This window comes from Chiloscyllium plagiosum, unplaced genomic scaffold (assembly GCF_037043375.1).
Source record: "Chiloscyllium plagiosum isolate Xiang-an unplaced genomic scaffold, Cpla_swu_hap1 HiC_scaffold_1, whole genome shotgun sequence".
NCBI lineage: Eukaryota > Metazoa > Chordata > Chondrichthyes > Orectolobiformes > Hemiscylliidae > Chiloscyllium > Chiloscyllium plagiosum.
The window spans coordinates 109201714-109228923 of NW_028270139.1; the positions used below are offsets into that span (position 1 = coordinate 109201714).

Genomic DNA, 27210 nt, shown 5'->3' on the forward strand with positions numbered 1-27210 from the left:
GCATAGTATTTTCCTCTGTGGCCAATGCATGTTCATTATCACATCATTGTCATCTATATTATTATACTGTATAGTGCTATTTCATTCAGAACAAAAATGATTATTTATACTTTGAGGATTGAATGCTTGCCGATTGCTAAGATTTTATTTCAATTTAGCTATAATAATTATGACGCAAAGTTAGCTAATACAACATTAGAAGGAATTTACTATTGCTTGAACTGCTTGTTAAGGGCAGTGCTTAGGAGAAGAATCAAAATTGTTGTTTGTACTAATCAAACAAAAAACTTTCCAACTCCAACTTCAAAAATGAGTATTTTCAGAATTTCAATTTTTAACATTTGCTTAGAAACTTACATCCTCGCAACATACCCAGCAGCTGAAACATCAAGTATCGTTGCTGGGTCCACTACTTTTCCTCATTTACATAAATAATTTGGATATGAACATAGGAGTTGTGGTTAGTAAGTTTGCAGATGACACCAAAATTGGAGGTGTAGTGGACAGTGAAGAAAGTTACCTCAGAGTACAACGGGATCTTGATCAGATGGGCCAATGGGCTGAGAAGTGGCAGATGGAGTTTAATTTAGATAAATGTGAGGTGCTGCATTTTGGAAAGGCAAATTCGGGAAGGACTTATGCACTTATTAATTTCCTGGGAAGCATTGCTGAACAAAGAGACTCCTTGTACGTGGAGTCACAATTAAATAGGATAGTGAAGAAGGTGTTTGGTATGCTTGCCTTTACTGGACAGTGTATCGAGTATAGGAGTTGGGAGGTCTTGTTGCAGCGGTACAGGACAATAGTTAGGCACTTTTGGAATACTGAATGCAATTCCCATCTCCTTACTATAGGAAGGATATTGTGAAACTTGAAACGGTTTAGAAAGATTTACAAGAATGTTGTCAGGGTTGAAGGATTTGAGCTGTAGGAAGAGGCTGAATAGGCTGGGTCTGTTTTCCCTGGAACATCGGAGGCTGAGGGATGACCTTCTAAAAGTTTATAAAATCATGAGGGGCATGAATATGGTAACTAGACAAATCCCTGGGATTGAGAATGCCAGAACTAGAGGGCATAAATTTAAGAAGCGGAGAAAGATTTAAAGGGATCCTAAGGGGCAACATTTTCATGCAGAGGGTGGTGTGTGTATAGAATGAGCTGCCAGAGGAAGTGGTGGAGGCTGGCACAATAACATTTAAAAGGCATCTGGATACGTATAGGAATAGAAAGTGTTTAGAGAGATATGGCGAAAGTGGGTACTGCAGATGCTGGAGATTAGAGTCATGATTAGAGTGATGCCGGAAAAGCACAGCAGGTCAGGTAGCATCCGAGGTGCAGGAAAATCGACATTTCAGGCCAAAGCCTAGTTCAGGCTTTGGCCCGAAACGTCGATTTTCCTGCTCCTCAGATACTGCCTGACCTATTGTGCTTTTCCAGCACCACTCTAATCTTTAGAGGGGTGTGGGCCAAATGCTGGCAAATGGAACTAGATTTATTTAGGATATCTAATCAACATGGACGAGTTGGACTGAAGAATCTGTTTCCATGTTGTATATCTCTGTGACTCTTTGACAACATACTCTATTAGTGCCCTGTGATTGGGCTTTAAAAATTTCAAAGCTGAAAGTAAGAAAAATAAATTAACAAAACTTTCTTACAAATTTCATCTGTTTTATTATTGTAATATTTCCACTGACAAGAAAAGTGACTTCATTTGAAAAATATGGAATCTTTTAGCAGCACTCTGTGATATAGGGTAAGCACAGTTGGTATGAGATCTCAGCAGAGTGAGGTGAAGGCCAACTAAGTATACTGCTCCCTGTTAGAAAACCTCACATTTATCCACAATGTACTGCATCTTCCATGCATTTGTCCACTCACTCAGTCTGTCCAAATCACACCGCAACATCTGTGTCCGTCTCACTGCTCACCCTTCCCACCCAGCTTGTGTAATCTGCAGATTTTGAGGTGTTAATTCAGTTCATTCTTCTAAATCAATATATATTGTGAGTAGCTGGGGTTCTGGCACTGAGCCCTAGGGTACTCCACTAGTCACTGCCTGCCACTCAAAAAGACCTGTTTATCCCTATATATTAGAGTCATAGAACAACATAGAAAGAGTTGGTCCAACTTGTCCATGCCAACCAGATATCCCAACCTAATCTAGTCCCACTTGCCAATACTTGATCCGTATCCCTCTAAACCCTTCCTATTCATATATCTATCAGATGCCTTTTAAATGTTGTAACTGTACCAGCATTCATCACTTCCACATTCCATACGTTCACCACCCTCTGTCTGAAAATGTTGCCCCTTAGATCCCTTCTAAATTTTTCCCCTCTCATCCTAAAGCTATGCCCTCTAGTTCTGGAGTCCCCCACCCCAGGAAAAAGACCTTATCTAATTACCCTATCGGTGCCCTTCGTGATTTTATCAACCACTACAAGGTCACCCCTTAGCTTCCGACACTCCAGGGAAAACAGCCTCAACCTATTTGCTCTCCCTATTGCTCAAATTCTCCATACCTGGCAACATCCTTGTAAACTTATCCTGAACCCTTTCAAATTTCATAACATCCAATAGGAGAGAGACCAGATTTGCACACAATATTCCAAAAGTGGCCTAACCTTACAGCCACAACATGACCTCCTGACTCCTATGCTCAATGCTGTGACCAATAAAGGACAGCACACTGAATGCTGCCTTCACTATCCCCAACTTTTACACCCCTAAGACTAGTGAGTCAAAATTGCAGTGTGATCAGCGCTAGGATGGTGTGAGTGCAGGTGAGGCGGTATGAGAACCGAGGTTTCAGTTAAGGAGATTTGCCCCCTGCAGTTGTTACAATTATGAGATTCTTGCAGATTGTGTTGTCAAAAGTAGGGACTGCAGGGAGGATGACTGCAGCATGTTGGTACAAGAAGAATATAGGAATCTAGTTGTGGTAGGAAATACTATAATTAGGAGGACGGATGCAGTTCACTGCAGCCATGAGGGGGAGACCCAAAGGCTGTGTTGTCTGCCTGGGGCCAGGATATCTCCTCAGGTCTGGAGAAGAACTTGAAGTGGGAGGGGAGGGATCCAGCAGTCATTGTCTACGTTGGTACCAATGACATTGGTTGGACTAAAAGGGAGGTTTTGCTCAAAGATATTGACTTTTTTTCTAATCAACCTGTTCACAGGTTATTATACATCACTGGAGCAGGTGGGACTTGAACACGGACCTCCCAATCCAGGGATAGGGACACTATCACTGCATCAGAAGACAGCCTCCTGAAATATTTTGAACAGTTACGTGCAAAATTTAAAAGCAATAAAATAATAATCCAAGGTAATAATCTGTGGGTTACTGCTTGAGGTACAGACAAATCCACAGAGAGTAAGTGCAGTCGAGGAGTTAAATCCATGTTTCAGAGAATGGTGGAATGGGTTTTAGTGGAAGAATAGTGGCACCAGAACTGGAATGGTAAGGAGCTGTTCTGGTGGGATGGGCTTCACTGGTACAGTGCTGGGACCAGTATCCTGGCAAATTGAAACCAAGGCTAAAACTGATTAGAGATGGGGAGGGCTTGGGAGAATAGGCTTACACGGTGTGACAATATGGCAATATTACAAAGCAGCTATTTGAATAATATCTAGAGTGGGTCAGGAAAGGACAAAGTGTACAAAAAGAGGAAAGAGCAGTAAATAAGGTCGAAGAGGGAAATAATGTTTTTTAAAAAATGAACAGCTCTTTTTTGATCACGTCACAGTCGAAACAAAATAAATGAATTAACAGCACAAATACAAGTTAATGGGACAATCATTAGCCATTAAAGAGACATGGTTGCAAGAACAGCACTAGGAATTGAATGTTCGAAGATATGTGATTTTCAAAAGGGCTGGCAGCAAAGAAAGCATGATGGAGTTTTATTGTTGATGTGGGATAAATAAGGATGACAACAATAAAGAATCTTCTATCAGAAGACATAGAATCCAAGTGGACCTATGAAAGAAAGAAATAGGGAAACAAGGCACTGGTAGGAGTAACCTATATACCCCGAACAGTCACTGGCACAGAATAAATCATCAGATGACGAAGATATGAAACAAAGGCAGGACATTAATCACTGGTCATAAAGTCATAGAGATATACAGCATGGAAACAGACGCTTTGGTCCAACCTGTCCATGCCGACCAGATATCCCAACCCAATCTAGTCCCACCTGCCAGCACCCGGCCCATATCCCTCCAAACCCTTCCTATTCATATATCCATCCAAATGCCTCTTAAATGTTGCAATTGTACCAGCCTCCACCACATCCTCTGGCGGCTCATTCCACACACGTACCACCCTCTGTGTGAAAACGTTGCCCCTTAAGTCTCTCTCATATCTTTCCCCACTCACCCTTAACCTATGCCCTCTAGTTCTGGACTCCCCGATCCCAGGAAAAATACTTTGTCTATTTATCCTATCCATGCCCCTCATAATTTTGTAAACCTCTATAAGGTCACCCCTCAGCCTCCGACGCTCCAGGGAAAACGTCCCCAGCCTATTCAGCCTCTCCCTATAGCTCAAATCCTCCAAGCTGGAAATGTGTTGCTGGAAAAGCGCAGCAGGTCAGGCAGCATCCAGGGAACAGGAGAATCGACGTTTCGGGCATAAGCACTTCTTCAGGCTTATGCCCGAAACGTCGATTCTCCTGTTCCCTGATGCTGCCTGACCTGCTGCGCTTTTCCAGCAACACATTTCCAGCTCTGATCTCCAGCATCTGCACACCTCTCTTTCTCCTCAAATCCTCCAACCCTGGCAACATCCTTGTAAGTCTTTTCTGAACTCTTTCAAGTTTCATAACATCTTTCCAATAAGAAGGAGACCAGAATTGCACGCAATATTCCAACAGTGGCCTAACCAATGTCCTGTACAGCCACAACATAACCTCCGAACTCCTATACTCAACACTCTGACCCGTAAAGGAAAGCATACCAAACGCCGCCTTCACTATCCTACCTACCTGCGACTCCACTTTCAAGGAGCTATGAACCTGCACTCTAAGGTCTCTTTGTTCAGCAACACTCCCTCAGACCTTACCATTAAATGATTTTAGTCTTCATGTAGATTGGCAAACATAGACATGAGGGAGACTACAGAGTGTATTTGGGACAGCTTCCAAAGCATTGTTTTGGATTCACCCAGGGATCAGGCTATTTTGCATCTTTTAATGTGTAATGAGGCATGTTTAATAAATGATATCAGAATAACAGATGCCCTTGAAAATTGTGACCATAAATCAGTAGAATTTAACGTTCAGTTAGAGAGGGAGGATGTGGATTGCAGCCAAATGTGCTAGGCTTAAATAAGGGTAATTATCACAAAACAAAGGCATAACCAGCTGGAAAGGACTGGGAAAGCAGTTCAGTAGCAAAAATGATTGAGGAATAATGGCAGATGTTTAAGAAAATAACGCATGTTTCACAGCAAAGGTATATCCCCATGAGGAAGGGGGATTCTGTGAAAGGGATAACCCAGCTATGGTTTACCAGGAAAGTTGAGAACAGTATCAAGTTTAAACAAAAAGCATACAAAATGTGGGAATGATTAGTGGTAAGCAAGAGGATTGAAAAAGTCTTAAAACTATCAAAAGGTGACCGACAAAGCAGAGGGCTTTGGAAGGACTCATCCATGAAACACAAAAAGCTAGCGTCCAAGTTCAGCAGGTAATAGGGAAGGCAAATACAGTGTTGGCTTTTATTTCAAAGGGAATAGAGTATAAATTAAGGGAGGTTTTGTTCAAACTATACAAAGCACTATTCAGACCATAGCTACAATACTGAAAATAATTTTGGACCCCATATCTAAGATATACTGGCATTGGAGGCTGTCCAGGGAAGGTTCACTCGGTTGATACCAGGTATGGAGAGACTACCTTATGAAAACTTGAGTAGATTGGGTCTGGGTACTCATTGGGAATTTAGAAGTATGAAAGGCAACCTCATTGAAAGATAAAAGATTCTTAAGGGACTTGATAGGGTGAATGCACAAAGGCTGTTTCTCCTTGTATAAGAGTCATGCAGAGGGTATAATCTCAGAATAAGAGCTCATACATTTAAGATAGATAAAATCCACAGAATTTTTCTGTACCACTGAGGGGTGCACAGGATAGGTCATTATGTCGGGCTAGAAATACTTAGACATTTATTTTAAAAAATCAATAAAGAATCGAGCGTTCATAAAATCCCATTTGGCCTATCGAGTCCACATCGACCCTCTGAAGACTATGCCACCAAGACCCACCCCATCCCTGCATTTCCCATGGCTATCCCACCTAACTTGCACATCTTTGGATAGTGGGAGGAAACGCACGTAGACACAGAGAACATGCAAACTCCACACAGTCTCTGAGGCTAGAATTCAACCCGGGTCCCTGGTGCTCTGAAGCAGCACTAACCACTGAGCCACCAATCCGCCCCCAGTCACCGGACCCAAAATGTTAACTCTGCTTTTTCTTGATGGATGCTGCCAGATCTGCTGAGTTTTTCCAGCAATTTCTGTTCTTATTACTTCATTCATCAATCCTTCTGGTATAAAGGATTCTTCCTACTGTTTTCAATCAGTAATTAACCATGAAAAGTGAGAAGGAGCTGAGTAATATTTTGATTAAATGTTAAGTGGTATAATTCCCTTTGCTCAAAGTTTGTTCTGGGGAAGAAGTAGGAAAGTGAAATTTAGGAATTATCAGATAACCTGTGATCTCACTGAATGGTAGAACTGTATCGATGAGCTAAATGGTGCATTTCTTCTTCTCTGTCTTATGGCCTCAAAAGTGTTATTAAACCTCAAAAACAGCCAGTAAATTAACTAGTGTGACAACAGAGTTTTCAGTTTTAATAAGTTGTCATTTTTATTTTAAGTAGCATACAACTGTATACTTTGTTTACTAAAAAAGTTAAAAATAAAACTGGATGCTGGAAATGGGAAACCAAACAGAAATTGCTGAAGAAACTCTGACAGCATCTGTGGAGAGAAAGAAGAGTCAGGATTTTAGGCCTAGTTCCCAAGGGTCACTGGACCCGAAATGTTAACTCTGCTCTCTCCCCACAGGTGGTGCCAGATCTGCTGAGTTTCTCCAGAAATTTCTGTTTTAATTTAGCAATTTGCTTCTTTCTGCTATAAAGGATTCATTGTTTTCAGTCAGTTGTCAACCATTAAAGTGAGAAGGGGCTGAGTAATATTTTGATTGAATAGTATATCATTCACTTTCTGTCTTTATTCAAAATTTAGTGTCAAGTTGGTTGTCAGACGTACTGTTGAAAGACATTAACTTATCCAAAGTAATAGGGAAATGACACCGGAAGCATTTTTCTGAAGTAGAATTGGGTTACTTTCTTCTACTAATTTTAATCCTCCTGAGGTTGTTGACCACTTATTCCACAATAACCTGTTGCAAAACTATCCAACTACTTTGGAATCATCGTGTATCACCTTACCTGGGTCAGAAATAAGAATGAGATATATCTATCCTCTAATGCAATGGTCTAAGAGTGGGGGAGGGGCAAAAAGAGACAAGTGGCTGAATGTTCCCAACTTGGAAAATGATTTGAGCTTGGGCTATTTCCAGGTCCCAAACCCAACTACTGCTGCTCTAGTCTTGCTGGTTGGATTTAACAGGAGGATGGCTAATTCACAAGCTGCCTCCTGCCAGGGTCAGCAGGTGCTCAGCACTGTTGAGGGCAAATCAGCGTGTTCAAAGTCTATGTGAACGTGTCAGTTATCTTGAAAATGGCTTCAAGCTCATTGGACCCTGCTTCCTGGAGATGGACCATAGCCATTTGAGTTGGAAGATCTATGCACCACAATGTTGCCACAGAAGCTCAAAGACTATAAATTTCAGTCACCAATTCCTTAGGTGTGGTGTCCCCTCAACCTTATTTTTGTGGCTGTTTTTTTAAAATTTCTGTCAAGCATCCAAGATGGTGAGGCTGACAACTTGACATTACTGTTGGTCCTCTGATTACTATGGGTCCTGTGACTCTGCTGCCTTCATGATGTGCTCACCATCCTTAATTTGGACAATATTCTAAGAGGTAGATCCAACCTCCAGTGGCTTACTTATGGCAACATCATTTAAATTTAATTAATTTATCCATAAAGAAGCAAGCAATAAATCATAAAGAAACTGATTTGTATTCTTTTTTAATTTGGATAATAAAATTATGACAATAGTGCTTATTCCTGCCATCAACACAATTGTCCAATAATCTCAACTGTGATTCATTTTAAAATAAAGATTTATATTTATTGAAGTGGACAATTTCACAAAATATGGAAGATTGGTGCAGATTCTAAAACAAGATCTGGATGATTTTGTCCTTTCGATCATTCATAGGAAGACATCAGTCGAATAAAATGATTCAATTATATCTTTGTACATTTTCAAAACAACACCTCTTTTCAATTTCATTGTTGGACCTGTGAATACAACATAAAATTTCAAAATATGAAAGATTAAAACTCAAAATCTAGACCATTTATTTAAGGCTACAGTGACCAACATATGCAATTATTCCCCCACCTAGAATTTATTAGATTTGCATCTATTTCTTGCTGTGACTTCAGTCGAAACCAGTACCTTTTTTTAAAGAATTCCAATTATTTACTGAAAGGGAAAAGCCATAAGATTCCACAGTTTAAAATGAAGTGTTTGGCTAACTTGCTATCCTAATACCCAGAAATAACAAAAGTTAAGCATGAGTTAACAGGTAGATTGTATCAAATATGAATTATAAATATGTTGCACATTAAGAATTGAAAATAGAAAAGAAAGTTCGTACAAATTGGCTTAGTGTAAAGGTAACCAAATCCATTCACAGTATCAGTCAAAACTCTCTCTTTTTTACAAATCTTAACACCTCTTCGAGTCATAGAGCAGGGAGACTTCGGTCCAACCAGTCCATGCTGAACATAACCCCAAACTAAACTAGTTTCACCTGCCTGGTCTTGTTCTATATTTCTCTAAACCTTTCCTATTCACATTTTTATCCAGATGTAGTCTGATCCCAGCAGCTATGACTCCCTCACCCCAGGGAAAAGTCTTTGAGAACAATATCACAGCTAATCTGAGATTTGAACCTAGGACCTCTCACATTTTAAATGGAATCATACCCCTAGGCCATTTGTGATTATGTTGCCCCTTCCACAAAACCCAGGACAAAACAACCTTTTCAAAGAGGGGTTGTAAAAGCAGAGGTGCTGAAGTCTCTAGGTTAAGAGGTCTTTAGTTTTGTAAAAATAGTTTAACAATGGAAGGGGAGTAGCCAGTTCTCCCAGATCAGGCTTTCTAGATTTTTTTAGCTGCATACGTTGGAAGCTGTTTGGATCCCAGAAAGGTTGCAAGCTTCAGTAAATGATTCCTAACTAGGACTTTCTCTGAAATCTCTCACTGTTAAACTGCACATAAGAATCTGTGTCTGAATTTATCTTTTTGCCAAGGGGTGTGTTTATGGGATATTACTACATTGGAACAGTTAATTACTAATAGTTATTGTATCTAGTGTTCAGTTAGGTTTTCCAATAGGTACGTTATTCTCAATTCCTCTATCTTTCTTTTGTTTGACTATAGTGTTTAAATAAATTGTGTTTTGCTTAGCCATGAGTGGTTTGACCAGTTGCATCACACCTGGACCACCCACTCCATATCTACCTTTAAAGTAAGAATCTTACTTTAAAGTAAGAAAACTTTGGGGGTTGAGGCTACCTTCTTAAAACATTTTGAGGGGGTCTGGCCTTGTCCATAACACATTGAACCAACTATCCGGCACAGGAGGAGGCTATTCAGTCCACCATGTCTGCACCAGCTGAATATACCAAAACACTTCCCAGCACTGGCACACTGCAGGTTACAATATTTCGGGTGCAGATCCAAGTACCTTTTAAATAACTTGAGAGATTCACTTCAACTGGAGGAGAAAGTGAGGGCTGCAGATGCTGGAGATCAGAGCTGAAAATGTGTTGCTGGAAAAGCGCAGCAGGTCAGGCAGCATCCAAGGAACAGGAGAATCGACGTTTCGGGCATAAGCCTGAAGAAGGGCTGATGCCCGAAACGTCGATTCTCCTGTTCCTTGGATGTTGCCTGACCTGCTGCGCTTTTCCAGCAACACATTTTCAGCTCAGATTCACTTCAACTGCCAAACTGAACAAGAAACTCCAAACATCACCAACTCTAGGTTTTTCTTCATGACTCTAATCCTTCTTAAATCTGGATCTCCTGGTAATTGATCGCTATTGTAATTGATTCTATCTCCATTTTTTTCTAAAATATTTTTCTAAAAATCTTTGATCAATTTCTAGTTTCTTTCTCCTTTCAAGTGCTGAAAGGATTTGTTTAAAAAATAAGAATTCCTTTGCAAGTATATGAACATTGGAGAATTCTGAATCTAGCTAAATGCTCTTGGCTTAGAAGCTGCACATACTGGAAACCACATCTGCTGAGGTGACTGGTATCCCTGAACTGATTTGATTCTCCTGCTAGGAGAAATACTGTTCTCTTCTGAGAACTGAACTCTTTGCAGTGAGAGTGACTGCTCTGATATTAAGGCTGCATATAACTCTCAACACTATTTCCCCCCCAACAAACAGTACAATGGCATCTTCCGCTGCAACTGCTGAAGATGTAACAGCTGTCTGCTTCCTCCCTCCTTAGTATCCAAGGGTCCAAACATACCTGCACTTCAAACAATCTAGTCTACTGCATTCACTGTTCACAATGTGGTCTCCTCTACATTAAGGAATGAAGGAGAGATTGTGTGACAACTTCGCAGAACACCTATGTTCTGTCCACAAAAAAAGACCCTGAGCAACCAGTTGGCTGCCATTTCAAAACACCACCCAGTTCCCTGGCCAACATCTCTGTCTCAGGCTTGCAGCAATGCTCCGGCAAAGTTCATCACAAGCTGGAAGAACAGCACCTCATTTTCCACCTGGGAACTCTACAGCCTTCTGTATGCATTGTCAGGTTCAACAATATTAGGGCTTGAGGCACCTTCTCCCGTGTCCTTACCCCAACCCCCACCCATCAGGCCTTGCTATCATATGGTCTGCTGCTCCACATAAGCTCCACATTACTTGTTAGCTGCTAATATCCCCATTCGCAGCAATTCATTCTCTAGGCTGACCGTTAGTCATTCCTTTGTCTGTCCAACTGCTCTCTCTAAGCTCTATCTCCATCTATCCTTTACTCCTTCCCCCTTCCCTCCACCCTATCTTCTGCATAAAAAACAACATTTACTTAACAAACATCAGTTTTGAAGCAGGGTCATCAGGCCCGAAATGTTCACTCTGATTTCTCCCCACAGAAGCTACCAGACCTGCTGAGCTTTTCCAGCAGTTTCTGTTTTTGTTTGATTTCCAGCAAACACCGTTCTTTTGTTTTTTTTTAATCATAGATATGTCCCAGAATTGTTGCTTCTCAGATTTTTGATGTTCATCTAAATAGGTGTCAAGGCTTACATGAATTCTATTTGTCAATTTTTCCACAATCATTCTTTCCCTTACAATTTCATAATTTTTCTCAAACTTCACTGAATGAAACCACTGATCCAACAGCATTTTTTTTTCTCTTTCAAATTCTACAACTATCTGATTTGTTTCTAATTTGGATATGTTCGTTATCATTTCTTATGGTTTTATCTCACAATCTGCAAATTGTTCTTCCGACAAACTGGTTTATATATTCACAGCTGTACTTGTAAGATTAGAGTTCAAATACCTTTGGCTATTTTGTCTCTTCAACTACCTTTTCATATACGGTAAAGAACCTTTTAATTTCATCTTCTGTAAATTTAGGCACAAAGTGCAGAATTGTAGTTAAATTAAATCCCTCATTGGCATCAGAATTATCCACTAACGTCCCACTTTTTTACTTCATTTACTCCAAGCCAAGTCATATTGTCAGATTTTTTTTAGCTCTTTAGCATTCAATATTTTAAAATATTTTTCCTTCTCTTTTGCAGACTGACTTACCGAGAAAAATCACTCCCATTTCAGATTTTTTAAAAATCTTTATTTAGCTGACTTTCTCCAGTCTTTTTGCTTTGGACTGTTGATAACTTTTACTAAGATTTCTTCCCAACTTTGCTGGTATGAATCTCTTACAATTTTAATGAACTAAATGTTTCCAGTTCTGACAACTCCAGAATATCTTTTTAAACTCTCCTAGTTTAGAAGCATTATGAAGCAGAAACCACTACTGCTGAGATGACTGGTATCCCCCCCCTCACCCAAATTAACTTGATTCACCTGTTAGGTAAAACACCATTTTCTTTTGAACTGAACTCTTGAGTTCTTCTGAACTAACTTTGAACATTCTGCCTTTAAGTCAAAATTAAACTAATTTCTTAATACACTTGCTCTGTCCATCAAAAAAACCCAATGGTATAAAAATGTTATCCACCAGCACCACAAAGGTCTCCCAATCACTCTCACAGCAACCAGATACAAATACATCACTTGCAAGAAAGTATCACTCTTCAAAATTGGCATGTCTGATTTTTATAAAAAATGTTAGAACCAACCTAAATCTATCTGCCTCCACTTTGAAATCCAAATTCAAAAATATACCATTAATCATAAGACCAAACTTAATGATTCCTTCTCAATTATGGAGTATTTGTATTAGGTAATATGCATGGTCTTCAGAGAAGTTACTTTAGGCAAATAGATTATAATGTGACAATTACTCAGTTTGCCAATCTTTGAAAGGAAGCTGGCACATTCATCATTCATAATGGTGTTAACCTAATTTGTTCCACAACCTGGGGCTATAAAAGTAAAGATTTATTTAGTTGAAGTTGTCCATAACCTTGTCCATAATCAATCTTGCTGACAATGTCTGGAATTCCAATGCTATCAATTCAATCCTTAAACCAGGCAATTGAAAAAGAATGAGCTTATTTTCTTGCATCATTAACTTAAATGTAATCAATACAGAATCCTGATGATCTATCAGATTTTGACACCAGTGTAACTGGAGAACACCAGACACTTTGACTTGGTTTGATGATATCGTTGTGCAGGATTACCTTCATCTCCAACTTGAGCCAATTATCCATGATTGAGTCAGTAAAGCTTTTATGTGATGGATTGTAACATTTCCCACATCATTAATACTTCCTTCCAACTGGAATATTAATTTAGCAATTAACCTCAGTGTGTGTCTCTAGGCTTCAGTGGTTCACCCAGCCAAGAGAACCAAACTAGTCATTTACCCTCAGGTTTAGAAGTTTGAGCTTGTACTCTTAGTTTCTGTTTTTCTCCATTTGCATGCTTTTGGCAGTCTTTCCTGCACTTGGACACAGTCCAAGGAACAAATCTCCTCTTGTGAGCCATCGTTTTCTCTTTAACACATATGAGTGGTCCCCTTACTTCCACATCCATAGACAAACACAAAGTGATTAGCACTGCTTGATTCATTAGGTGCATTTAAAGTGATAAATAACAAAAATGAAATACTGCAATAAGCTCTAATCATGAATTTTAAGTTTTGACAGCATTTTTCTAATGTCCCACAAGACTATGGGTAGTATGCATATGAATGAATCTGCTTGATTTCTAAAACACACATATTGAGGATACCCTCCACCCTGCTGCGTGGCACTTTCACAAATCTAACCCTTTATTCCTGGTGAAGGGCTTTTGCCCGAAACGTCGATTTCGAAGCTCCTTGGATGCTGCCTGAACTGCTGTGCTCTTCCAGCACCACTAATCCAGAATCTGGTTTCCAGCATCTGCAGTCATTGTTTTTACCTAAATGAGACAACTGTCATACAGATCCAGCAACTAAAAATGGGTATCAATGAGGCTTTGCAGGCCATTTGAAATACACTGAATAAACAGTTAAATTTAAATAAGCTCCTTGAATTCCTGCATTAAAATTTCTGTGACCTTGCAAACATCTGAAATGTATATGAGATTACTAGGGTTTGTAGATCCTCAGTATTTTTCAAAATAAAAATTTTCTACCTTACACTTAAAAGTTGTTGTGATACCAAAGGGTTTTAATTTTATTCTTGCATGTGGCTGAAAGAGGATTGAGAGGGAAGGCAAGAAAATTATCTTTGAGTTCCAGTCTCACGGACAGATTTCAATCATATCTTCACTGTACTTACAACTCAGTTAGATGGGCACAGCTGCAGTATATATCATGAGGCAAACCACAGCACCTCACAACACTATGAAGCAGCAAATACTCATGATCATTTTGCCATCAGGCCACACATCAGTCTATATTTACCATCACTGCATGAAAACAGGAATTTCATATCTGAACCAATTACGGGGGGGGGGGGGGGGGGGGTGTATCCATTAATGAACATACTGTTTAACAAAGAAAGCCCTTTTTCTCAGAGTACATAGTCAAGACAGCACGCTACAACCTTTCCAACATCTGACAAACACAAACTGTCTAATAATTTTTCATAATTACAGCTATTTCAAAGAAAACAATTGCTGCATTATCTTAAGTTATTTATTTAGACCATAACACAGTCAGACATAAGAGCAGTAGTAGTCCATTCAGCCAAACAAGTCTGCTCCATCATTCAATGAGATCGTGGCTGAGTTTATAATTCTCAACTCTATTCTCTTTCCATTACCCCGCAGCCCTTGATTCCCATATGATTAAAAATCTGTCTTTATCAGTCTTGAATATTCCTACAAGCTCAGCTTCCACAGCCCTCTGCAGCAAAGAATTCCACAGACAACAACCCTCGAGAGGAGAAGGTCCTCACCTCTCTCTCAAATGTTAACCCCTTACTGAGATTACTAGTCTTTCCCATCAAGGGAAAAAGAGCCTCCCTGCATCTACCCTGTTAAGTTCCCTGAGAATCTGACATGTCTCAATGAGGTCATGTTTCATTCTTTTAAACTGCTCTGATTATGGGCCTACCTATTTAATCTCTCTCCTCCCGATTCAAACCCGAGTCCCTAGAACGTTACCAGTGTCTCTGAATTAATAGTCTTATGATAATACCACTAGGCCATCACCTCCCCATAAGTGTGAAGGTTAAAATGAAGAACCTTCCTCCTCAATCCCTCCCATTGCCTGATGCCTGGTGACCCTCAGGTTAAACCACTCAGTTGTCCATCTACAATGAAAGAGAAGCCTGTGGTTTAATGAGAGTATGGCAACTTTGCAGTTGTAAAGCACAATTGTTTAGAACCCAAGTTTTTAATGATAATTAGTTAAAATCTCTTACCTAATTCTCCTCCAATAATCGAGAAATCTTTTTCCAAAATGATCCACTTTTGAATTTTCTGAGCATTAGATATAGCATCTTTATTGACAGCGTCAATTCCATTCTGAATGGCTTTGTAAATTATAGGATCTTTTACACTTAGCACATCTGACACAGTGTTGGCTGAGCATCCATACCTACGGCAAAATGCAACAGCTGCCGGAGCCAAATTATCTAATGGGGCTCCCGTTTGATCATCCATGTAAGACTATGGACAACAGGAAGAGAAAGAGACAAGAATAATGGAAGGTATGAAAATGACTGTTCACCATAAAAATAGACTGAAAAGCATTATATTAACTACCATTCCATAAATGTGGTTTGTGCAACCTCCATTTACATTATAGATCATTATAGATATTCAGTCATTCCATTTGTTTCCATTTCATGAATATCTTAGCCAAATAAATCAAAATGTCCTATTTCAACCTCAAGTCTTGACAGAAAATCAATTTTAAAATAAAAATATTTTCAAACGAATGAAACTAGTCTGCAAACTAGTCATTTCCAGTCTTACATATTCTGTGATGAAATCCTTTCTTTAACCATAATTATACATAATGTGTAAGCCAGCAATCTGTGAGCACCATCTGTTCTGCTCTAACACGTGTTATAGAAAATCGCACAATAGAAATAACAGGATTGATGAGAAAAATAGAGTTGAGGCAAACCACCAAACATACATGTAAAAGTCAAAACCACAAATAGTAGTTAGCCTAACACAAATAATAGCACAGTCTAAACAAATGCTAAAATAATATTTTAATGAAATAATACAATAAATTTAACACCTTTAATGGGTTTCTGAGTTTGCTGAGTTACAGTACTGCATTAGGACAGGCGCTGAGGGTCATCATCAGCATCATCATTACTTCCAGGTGCAGGGTTACAATGAAAGAAAATATGTAGTCCAGAAGTGGATGGTTGTCCTCAGACTGTTTCTTGGGGGTTGCCTTAAAAAAGGCAGCTAGTTTTTGCTTCTTTGCCATCTTTCTTCTTTCATGATCATATGGTGCCAGATAAGACTTTATGTCACAAACTGTGATCCTCCTGCATTCTGCATTGTAGTCATTCTCTTCTAAGAGCCAAACCCTTACCCTATTGCTTCTCAATTACCCTTAGGATAGGAGACAAAGAGATGTGGAAAGTTCTCGAGGTCCTGCATCCTGGACTACTTCATCTTCATCTCGAGCTTCAATTTCCACCACAGCAACAAGTTGTTGTAGATTAATCTCCACATCTTCAAATTCAACTTGCTTTGTAAGAGCAACGCAATGTTCTTTGATTGCTGGAAGTTCCTGTGATGATTCTAAAGGTATTGAACCATGAAGAAAATCAGGAAGAAGCTTCCGCCAAACTGCATGCAAGCAATCCTTACCGCTATCACCCCAGGCCTCTACAATGACGTCAATAGCATTCTTAATGTTAAAGCTCTTCTAAAATTGAAGAACACTGTCCTCATTATCCCCCTCAGTAGCTGCAATCAGCTTCCTGGATGTGCGCCTTAAATAATAAGCTTTGAAAGCTGCTATTGCACCCTGCTCTATGGGTTGATGAAAGAGATTGAGTTCAGAGGTAGAAATAGCACTTTGATGTTGTCTAAAAGCTTACCAATGTTTGGAGAATGCTTTGACCAGAATGAGGAGAAGCTTGAAATCCGAACATTTTCTCCTCCAATAATTTCTAAAGTGTCCCCAAGAACACTAACAATAAGGTCAGAAAAAAAATTGCCCCATCATCCAATCTCTTTTGTTTGATCCAAAGTAAACACCTCGAGTGGACTTAAGATAACCGGGTTTGGAATTGCATAATAACCAATAGAAGTTCACACTTTAAAAAAAATTGTTCCCCAATTCACCAATCACGTTACAGCCAAATCACACTGACAAACAATCTGTATTGTAATATTTAGGGAACAAATGTACAAGCTACATTTCAGTTCCATTACTGGCTGCTACATTCAGTTCTACTAAACAACAGAAGCAGGGAGATTCATATTACTTTCACTTATTTTGCCAGTTACAATGAATCTGTGCCATCTCATAGAAACGTAGAAGATATGAGCAGGAGGAGGCCATTCAGCCCTTCGAACCTGCTCCACCATTCATCACAATCATGGCTGATCATCGAACTCAATAGCCTAATCCTGCTTTCTCCCAACAATCTTTGATTCCATTTTCCACGATTTAAAAATTCAATGTTTTGGCATTAACTGCTTTCTGTGGTAATGAATTCCACAGGCCCATCACTTTTTGGGTGAAGAAATGTCTCCTCATCTGAAATGGTCCACCATGAGTCCTCAGACTGTGGCCCCTGGCTCTGGACACACCCACCATCAGGAACATCCTCTTTACTTTGCATTTAGCCTGTTTAGTCCTGTTAGAATTTTATAAGTATGAGATCCTCCCTCATTTGTCTGAACTCCAGCGAAAACAGTCCTAACCTAGTCAATCTCTCCTTATACGTCAGTCCCACCATTCCTGGGGTCAGCCTGGGAAACCTTCGCTGCACTCCCTCAAGAGCAAGAGCATCCTTCCTCAGAAAAGGAGACCAAAACTGCACACATTATTCTAGGTGTGGCCTCACTAAGGCCTTGTAGAACTGCAACAACACATCCCTGCTCCTGTACTCAAAACCTCTCACAATGAAGACAACATACCATTTGCCTTCTTTACTTCCTGTTGTACCTGAACTTTCAGTAACTAACAAAGAAAATTTACAGCCCAGGAACACGCTCTTCAGCCCTCCAAGCCTGTGCAAATCCAAATCAACTGTCTAAACCTATTGCCCAATTCCTAAGCATCTATATCCCTCTACTCCCCACCTACTCATGCATCTGTCCAGACGCACCTTAAATGAATCTACCATGCCTGTCTCTACTACTTCTGCTGGCAACATGTTCCAGACACCCACCACCCTCTGTGTAAAGTACTTTCCGCATGTATGCCTCTTAAACTTTTCTTCTCTCACCTTGAATGCGTGACTTCTCGCTATTGAATCCTTCACCCTGGGAAAAAGCTTACCTCTATTCACCCTGTCTATACCCTTCATAATTTGTGGACCTCAATCAGGTCCCCTCTCAATCTCCTTTTTTCTAATGAAAATAAACCTAACCTACTCAACCTCTCTTCATAGCTAGCACCTTCCATACCAGGCAACATCCTCGTAAACCTTCTCTGCACCCTCTCCAAAGCGTCCACATCCTTTTGGTAATGTGGTGACCAGAACTGCACACAGTATTGTACACAGTAATGTAGTGACCACAACTGTACACAGTATTCTAAATGCAGCCGAACCAAAGTCTTATACAATTTTAACATGACCTGCCAGCTGTTATACTCAATACTCCGTCTGATGAAGGCAAGCATATTAAATGCCGTCTTGACCACTCTGTCCACCTGTGCAGCCACCCTCAGTGCACAATGGACCTGAACTCCCAGATCTCCGCTCATCAACTTTTCCCAAGGCTCTTCCGTTTACAGTATAGTTCGCTCTAGAATTAGACCTTCCAAAATGCATCACCTCACATTTGCCCGGATTGAACTCCATCTGCCACTTCTCCATCCAACTCACCAGTCTATCTATATTCCCCTGTATTCTTTGACAGTCCCCTACACTTTCTGCTACTCCACCAAATTTCATGTCATTTGCAAACTTGCTGATCAGATCACCAATGCCCTCTCCCACATTTATGTATATCACAAACAACAGTGGCCCCAACACTGATCCCTGTGGAACACCACTGGTCACCTTTCTCCATTTCGAGAAACTCCCTTCAACTACTACTCTCTGTCTCCTGTTGCTCAACCAGTTCTTTATCCACCTAGCTAGAACACCCTGCACACCATGTGACTTCACTTTCTCCATTAGTTTACCATGGGGAACCTTATCTAACGCCTTACTAAAGTCCATGTTTATGACATCTACAGACCTTCCTTCATCTATCAACTTGGTCACTTCCTCAAAGAACTCTATTAAGTTGGTAAGGCACGATCTTCCCCATACAAAACTATGTTGCCTATCACTGATAAGCCCATTCTTTTCCAAATATAAATAGATCCTATTCCTCAATATCTTCTCCAGCAACTTTCCCACCACTGACATATTTCCAGGCACCAATCCAAGCCCTAAGTTCATCTGCATTACCCACCATATTCCTTGCATTAAAGTATATGCACTTCAGACCACCAGTTCCTTTGCTTTCATCTGCTCTCTGCCTACTCTTCCCCTTGGTAATGCTAACTTCATGATCCTGTTCCTTACAGTCTCTAGTTTCCACCATACTGTCTACTAGAGTTCTCTTCTGGTTCCCAGCCCCTGCCACATTAGTTTAAATCCTCCCCAACAGCAGTAGCAAAAACTCCCCCGAGGACATTCGTTCCAGTCTGGTTCCAGTGTGGACCATCCAATTTGTAATAGTCCCACCTTCCCCAGAACCGGTCCCAATATCCCACAAATCTGAACCCCTCTTTCCTGCACCATCCCTCAAGCCTTGTGTTCATTCTGCCTTTTCTTTCATTTCTACCCTGGCTAGCATGTGGCACTGGTAGCAATCTTGAGATCATTACTTTTGAGGTCCTCCTCTTTAACTTCTCTCCTAGCTCCCTGAACTCTGCTTTCAGGACCTCATCTTGTTTTTCACTTACATCATTGGCGCCTATATGCACCAAGACAACTGGCTGTTCACCCTCCCCTTTCAGAATGCTCTGCAGCCGATCGGTGACATCCCTGACCCGAGCACCTGGGAGGTAACACACCATCCGAGAATCCCGTTTTCGGCCACAGAATCACCTATCTACTCCCCTCACAATAGAATCCCCTATGACTATGGCCCTATGAGTCTTTTTCCTGCCCTTCTGAACAGCAGTGCCCTCCACGGTGCCATGATCTTGGCAACTTCTGCCCTCCCCTGGTGAATCATCTCCCCAACAGTATCCAAAACAGTATACCTGTTTTGGAGGGAGATGACCACAGGGAACACCTGCACTTCCCTCCTCCTCTTTCTCTGCCTTTTGGTCACCCATTCACTGTCTCCCTCAGCAACTCTAACCTACGGTGTGACCAGTTCACTAAATGTGCTATCCATGATCTCCTCAGCATCGCAGATACTCCACAGTAAGTCCATCTGCAGCTCCAGAGCCATCATGTGGTCAAACAGGAGCTGCAGCTGGACACACTTCTTGCAAATGTAAGAGTCAGGAATGTCAGACACGTTCCTGAGCTCCCACATCAAGCAAGAAGCACATGCCATTGGTCTGAGGTCCCCTGCCATTGTAAGCCTTAGCTTTAACTCAACGAACTAATACCAAACAATGCCCTTAAATATACATAAGAAAAGAAAAACCCTTACCTTACAGGGTCCTTTTCTTCGGGTTAGAGGAGGGGAGTAGGAGGGAGATACTACACGTGTAGTATCTCGGGTTTAGCCGCTGCCCAAATATATACTAAGTCCTTACTTTCTCAGCAACCTCCTGATCCCAATGTCACCTCCGCTTTGTTTCCCACTGCTCCCGCACAGGAACAAGGTCGCGGGCTTTGGAGATAAGTATTTATACTGTTCACTTACCTTCCCAGCAACCTCATGGTCCCAACGTCACTTCCACTCTGTCTCCTGTTGCTCCCAGACAGGAAAAAGGTGCACAAGGACGCCAAGGTCACACTACATACTCCCCTCTCCCAATTTACAGCCATTCAGGTAGTAATCTGCCTTCTTGTTTTTGCTTCCAAAGTGAATAACCTCGCACTTATCCAAATTACACTACATCTACCATTGATTTGCCCACTCACCCAGATCATGCGGGAGGATCTCTGCATCCTCGTCACAGTTCACTCTCCCACCCAACTTGGTATCTTCTGCAAACTTTGAGATGTTACATTTTGTTCCCTCATCCAAATCATTAATATAAATTGTGAATAGCTGGGGTCCTAGCACCGATCCCTGTGGCACCTCACTAGTTACTGCCTGTCAATTTGAAAAAGACCTGTTTGTTTCCTTTCTGCCAACCAGTTTTCTCCCCGTCTCACCTGTCTCAATTCACTTCTCCAAATCTCATGCACTTTAATCTTGCACAATAATTATTTTTATGCAGGACTTTGTCAAACGCTTTCTGAAAGTCCAAACATACCACATCGAACAGTTCCCCCTTGTCAACTCTACTAATTACATCTTCATAGAATTCCAACAGATTTGTCAAGCATGAATCCATGCTAACTCTGTCTGATCCTGTCACTGCTTTATTAATACTCTCTATAAAGTCCTTGATAATGGATTTGAGAATTTTCCTTACTACTGATGTTAGTCTTACTGGTCTATAATTCCCTAGTTTACCTCTACTGCCCTTTTTGAATATTGGAATGACATTAGCTACCTTCCAAACTGCAGAGACTGTACCAAAGTGTATACAATCCTGGAACAACCACCAATGCATCCACTATTTCTCGAGTCACTTCCTTAAGTACTCTGGGATGTATTTTTTCAGACCTGGAGATTTTAGCTGCCTTCAATCCCCACAATTTTCCAAGCACCATTTCTCTACTAATATTGATCTTCCTCAGTTCTTCTGTCTCATTAAATATTGCAGTCTCCAACATTTGTGGTATCTGATTTGTGTCCTCATTTGTGAAGGTAGAACCAAAGTATGTATTCAGTTGCTCAGCCATTTCTTTGTCTCCTGTTATATATTCCACCATTTCTGTCTATAGGGGACCCATATTTGTCTTCACCAATCTCTTTCTCTTCACGTACCTATAGAAACCCTTTGAGTCAGTCTTTATGTTCCCTGCAAGCTTATTTTTGTTCTGTATTTTCCCCATTTTAATCAATCCCTTGGTCCTTCTTTGCTGAACTCGAAAATGCTCCCAATCCTCAGACCTTATATTTTTCACAGCCAATCTGTGTGCTTCTTCCTTGGATCAGATACACTCTCTAATTTCCTTTGTAAGCCATGGATTGGCCCTCTTACCCATTTTGCTTTCATGCCGGACAGGAATAAACAGTTGTTGCAGTTGTCCCATGCGTTCCTTGAATGTTTGCCATTGCCTATCCACTGTCGTTCCTTTAACTAACTGTCCCCAGTCTATCAAGGACAACTCACACCTCATATCTTCAGCATCCTTTATGAAGATTCAGCACCCTGTCTCTGAATCAACTATCTCACTTTCCATCTTGATAAAGAATTCTACCATCTTATCGTCGTTCATTCCCAAGGGGTCTTGCACAGCTAGATCAGCAATGATTCCCTTCTCATTACACAGTACCCAGCCTAGGATAGCCTGCTCTCTAATTGGTTTCTCCACATATTGGTCAACAAAACCATCCCCCATACACTCCTCTACACCATTGTGGCTCATTTGATTTGCCCAATCTCTGTGCAGATTAAAATTATCTATGATCACCAATATTCCCTTATCACATGCATCTCTAACTTCCTGTTCGATGCCATTGTGGATCTCATTCTGGATCCTTTCCCAATGGGAATATTTTCTTCTTATTTACTCAGTCTCATGATCTCTCAGGATCGTGATACTTTAATTATAGCTCCTCTGAGCCTTGTCTTCTTCAAAGAAAACATTCTTGGCTTCTCCAATTTATTTTCATTACTGTAATTTCTCAATCTTGGAACATATTCTCAAAAGCCTTGTCTGTACCTCTCCAATGCCCTCAAACCCTTCCTAAAAAGAGGTGCCCAGAACTGGATAGCAAGCCTCCAGGTGAGGCCAAACTATTGTCTTATATAAAATCAACATAACCCTTCCTGTTATTAATATAAATCCCCATTAATAAAGCAGATGATATAATATACTCTATTAACTGCTTTTGCTGCAAAAATTAACTGCACACTTCTCCTCATCAACCTTTATTTATCTACCCACACCAATTGTTATGAAGCACAAACAAAAGAGACCAGAATTTAACCTATCTGAAAACCCGATCAACTCTACTGCAACTCCGCTGCTCCAGACACCTGCAACATCCCATAACATCACTTTGGCAAAAAAAGGTAAAATCAAACCCAGGTTCTCACAGGGAAGATGTCAGAGAGAGAATCAGCATGGAGCTGCTTCTTTGGGTCCCCAGCTAAAAACTTGACCAGCAGCTTCAAACAGACTGCTTGCTAAAACCTGAGCTGAGAGAACTGGCCACTCCCCTTTCATTGTACAAGTGTTTGAAAAAAAATTAAAATACTTTTGCCTGAGGCAGTATCTGTTAGCCATGATCAAAGGACTAATTCCAACCAAATCAGAACCTCTACTGTTTACAACTCATTTTGAAAAAAACCAAGGCGGACTACATAACCTTGTCAATAGGAGCAGCAGCATCACACAATAACTTGTCTATGTTCTTTTGAAGTTCTACGCTGTCCTCCTCATAGCTTACAATGCCTCAAAGTTTAGCATCCTCCACAAAATTCTGAAATTATGCTTTCTACACCAAAGTCTAGGTCATTAGTACATAGTCAGGAAAAGCAAGGGTCCCAATACCAAATTTTGGGGAACTCCACTACTGATCTTCCCTAGCCAGAGAAATATCTGTTTACACTGTTTTCTGAAATTCAGTAAATTTTGTATTTATATTACTATTTTCCCTTTTACTCCATGAGATTCAACATTGCCATAAAAGTTTGTGTGTGGCATTGTATCAAATATCCAATTTGCATAAAATATAGGAGCTGAATTAGACCATTCAGCTCCACCATTTGGTCAGGGCTGACATGTTTCTCAACCCCATCCTCCAACTTGAATCCCTTACTAATCAAGAATACACTCAATGAATTGGCCTCTACAGCAATGAGTTCCACAGATTAACTACCCTTTGGCTGAAGAAATTCCTTTAGTTCTAAAAAGTCATACCATCATTCTGAATCCTAGTCTCTCCTACTAATGGAAACATCTTCTCCATGCCCACTCTATCCAGGCCTCTCAGTATTCTGTAAGTTTCAATCAGATACCCCCCTCCATCCTTCTAAACTCCATCAAGTACAGACCCAGAGTCCTCAACCATTCCTCATATCACAAGCCCTTCATCTCCAGGATCATTCTGTGGATCGTCTACAAGGCCTTCCTTAGATAGGGAGCCTAAAACTGCTCATTACATTCCAAATGCAGTCTGACCAAAGCCTTCTACAGCCTCAGCAGTACCTCCCTGCTCTTCTGTTCTAGCCCTGTTGAAATGATTGCTAACATTGCATTTGCCTTCCTAACTGCCAACTGTGAACCTGCATGTTAACCTTAAGAGAATCCTGAACTCGGACTGCCAACTCCCTTTGTGCTTCAGATTTCCCAAGTATTTCTCCACTTAGTAAATAGCCTATGAATTTTATTCTTCCTACGAAAATGCGTAACCTCACACTTTCCCATATTTTCCTATCTGACACTTCTTTACTCACTCTCCTAGCCTGCCTAAGTCCTTCTGCAGCCTTCCCATTTCATCAACACAACCTGCCCCTCCATCTTTATGTCATCTGCAAACCTAACAACAATGCCCTCAGTTCCTTTGTCCAAATTGTATAACATGAATAGTTGTGAATAGTGGAACTCCACTACTCACCAGCTGCCATCCTGAAAAAGACCCCTCAATCCCCATTCTCTGCTTTCTGCCTGTCAGCCAATCCTCTGTCTAAGCTTTGACAAAGAGTCAGTTAGACTCGAAACATCAGCTCTTTTCTCTCCTTACAGATGCTGCCAGACCTGTTGAGATTTTCCTGCATTTTCTCTTTTGGTTTTAGATTCCAGCATCTGCAGTAATTTGCTTTTACCCAGTGTTTAACCCACTGCCCCCTCTCCTCCAGGAATGCCGACCCTGAAGAAGTACTGCTCTTCTCTCCGACAGGATTTTCGTTTGTCTCTCTCCCCCTGTCCACCTTCACTGCTTTCCTTTTCTCTCTCAGTGTTAGACAAGGTATTTACTAAGACTCGCTTCCACAGCCATATTTCCTTCCTCAGTGACTGCCTTTGCCTCCAACTTACTCCACATGGATTTCAACTCAAATTTCACCCTGCATGCAGCCTCCAGGATTACAGGTACTTGCACGATATACAACATTTTTCCAACTGCTGTTCTCGCCACATCCTAAAAGCCACACTCAGGGCCATGCACTGCCACATGAAGGCACTTGACACCTCTCTCCAGCAGCACCGACTTAGTCTCTCTCAAAGCTGTCCTGGTCCACAGTTTCATTTCATCCTTCATATTATTCAACGCCTTAACTCCAAATTTTTCCTATTTCTTGCTGATGTTAAGGAACGTAAGCTTCATCTTCTCACCCACATCCCTGCCCACCCCCCACCTTCCAACAGTCCCAATCCCTCGAACCCCATCTCTTCCAGCCCCAGCCCTTGCTGTGTGTCCACCATACCCTCTGACCTTCCCGTCTCTGAGGCTGAGCGTGCTGTTCTCAGCAAAGGACTCAACTTTGTACCCTTACTTCCCCACCTCAATGAATTCCGGGCTCGACATGATGCTGAGCTCTTCTTCCGTTGCCTTCGACTTCGTGTTCACTTCTTTGGGCAAGAGTCCTCCCCCCGCTCCGCAGATCCTTTCACATCCCTCCAACATTCCACCTCTAATTGGACACCCCCGACAGGACAATTTCCTGCCCTCGATCTTTTCATTGACAATTGTCGATGGGACATTGGCCACCTTAATTTCTCTGCCCCTCTTACCCGTTCCAACCTCTCTCCATCCAAACTTTCTGCCCTTCGCTCCCTTAGGTCCAACCCCAACCTTGTCATCAAACTTGCTGACTAAGGGGGTGTTGTTGTCATCTGGCGTACTGGCTCTACCTCGCAGAGGCTGAGCGCCAACTCTCAGATTCCTCGTCCTACCTCTCCCTGGAGCATGACCACACCACTGAGCATCAAGCCACTGTCTCCAACACCGTGACTGACCTCATTTCCTCTGGATGCCTGGCCCCCACAGCTTCCGACCTCAGTCTCCCAACCTCGGACAGCCCACTTCTACCTACTCCCCAAAATCCACAAGAAGGACTGTCCCAGCAGGCTCATTGTGTCAGCATGCTCCTGCCCCACTGAACTTATTTCCTCCTACCTTGACTCCATCCTTACTCCTCTGGTTCACTCCCTCCCCACCTACATCTGGGATTCCTCTGATGCCCTGCAACACATATCAGCTTTCAGTTCGCAGGCCCTAACCACCTTCTATTCACCATGGATGTGCAATCTCTTTACACCTCCATCCCACACCAAGACAGCTTGAAAGCTCTTCGCTTCTTTCTCGAAAAGAGGCCCGAACAATCTCCATCCACCACCACTCTCCTCCACCTGGCTGAACTTGTTCTCTCTCTCAACAACATCTCCTTCAACTCATCCCATTTTCTCCAAATCAAAGTTGTAGTGATGGGTATCCACAAGGGTCCGTTATGCCTGCCTTTTCATGGGATATGTGGAACATTTCTTGTTCCAGGCCTACCCGGGTCCCCTCCCACAACTGCTTTATCGGTACAACTGCTTTGACAAGGGGTCAGTTAGACTTGAAACGTCAGCTCTTTTCTCTCCTTACAGATGCTGCCAGACCTGCTGAGATTTTCCAGCATTTTCTTTCTTTTCTATCTCCTGGTCTCCACATCCTGACTACTGACAGGAGACCTGTACACCTCTCCTTTACAGTTTCTCAATTCCACCCACACAGATTCCACACCTTTCAACTCTATATCACTTCTTGCTAATGGTTTAGTTTCACTTCTTACTAACAAGACAACCCTGTTCCCTCTGCGCATCTGCCTGTCCTTTCGATAGGACGTGTATCCTCAGATATTTAGTTCCGAGTCCTGATCCCCATGTAGCAACACCTCTGTGATACCCACAACATCATACCTACCAATTTCAATCTGCGATACTGGTTCATTACATTAACTACATTTCCCTCATACTGCATCTCCATTACCTTGTCAAAAAGCTCAAGTAGAATAGTTAAATATGATT

The 27210-nt window shown here is 41.3% G+C and overlaps 1 protein-coding gene across 1 annotated transcript in view; it reads right to left on the reverse strand.

Annotated features, from left to right (window-relative positions):
- Nucleotides 1-8208: 8208 nt before the first annotated feature.
- Nucleotides 8209-27210, reverse strand: part of LOC122555430 (long-chain-fatty-acid--CoA ligase ACSBG2-like) — a 104698-nt gene continuing 85696 nt past the window's right edge. The window contains exons 13-14 of the mRNA XM_087989658.1: nt 15232-15478; nt 8209-8449 (exon numbers count right to left, since the gene is read on the reverse strand). Coding sequence (XP_087845784.1) covers nt 8361-8449; nt 15232-15478 — 336 coding nt within the window. The 3' untranslated portion in view covers nt 8209-8360. The remainder of the gene's footprint in view (nt 8450-15231; nt 15479-27210) is intronic.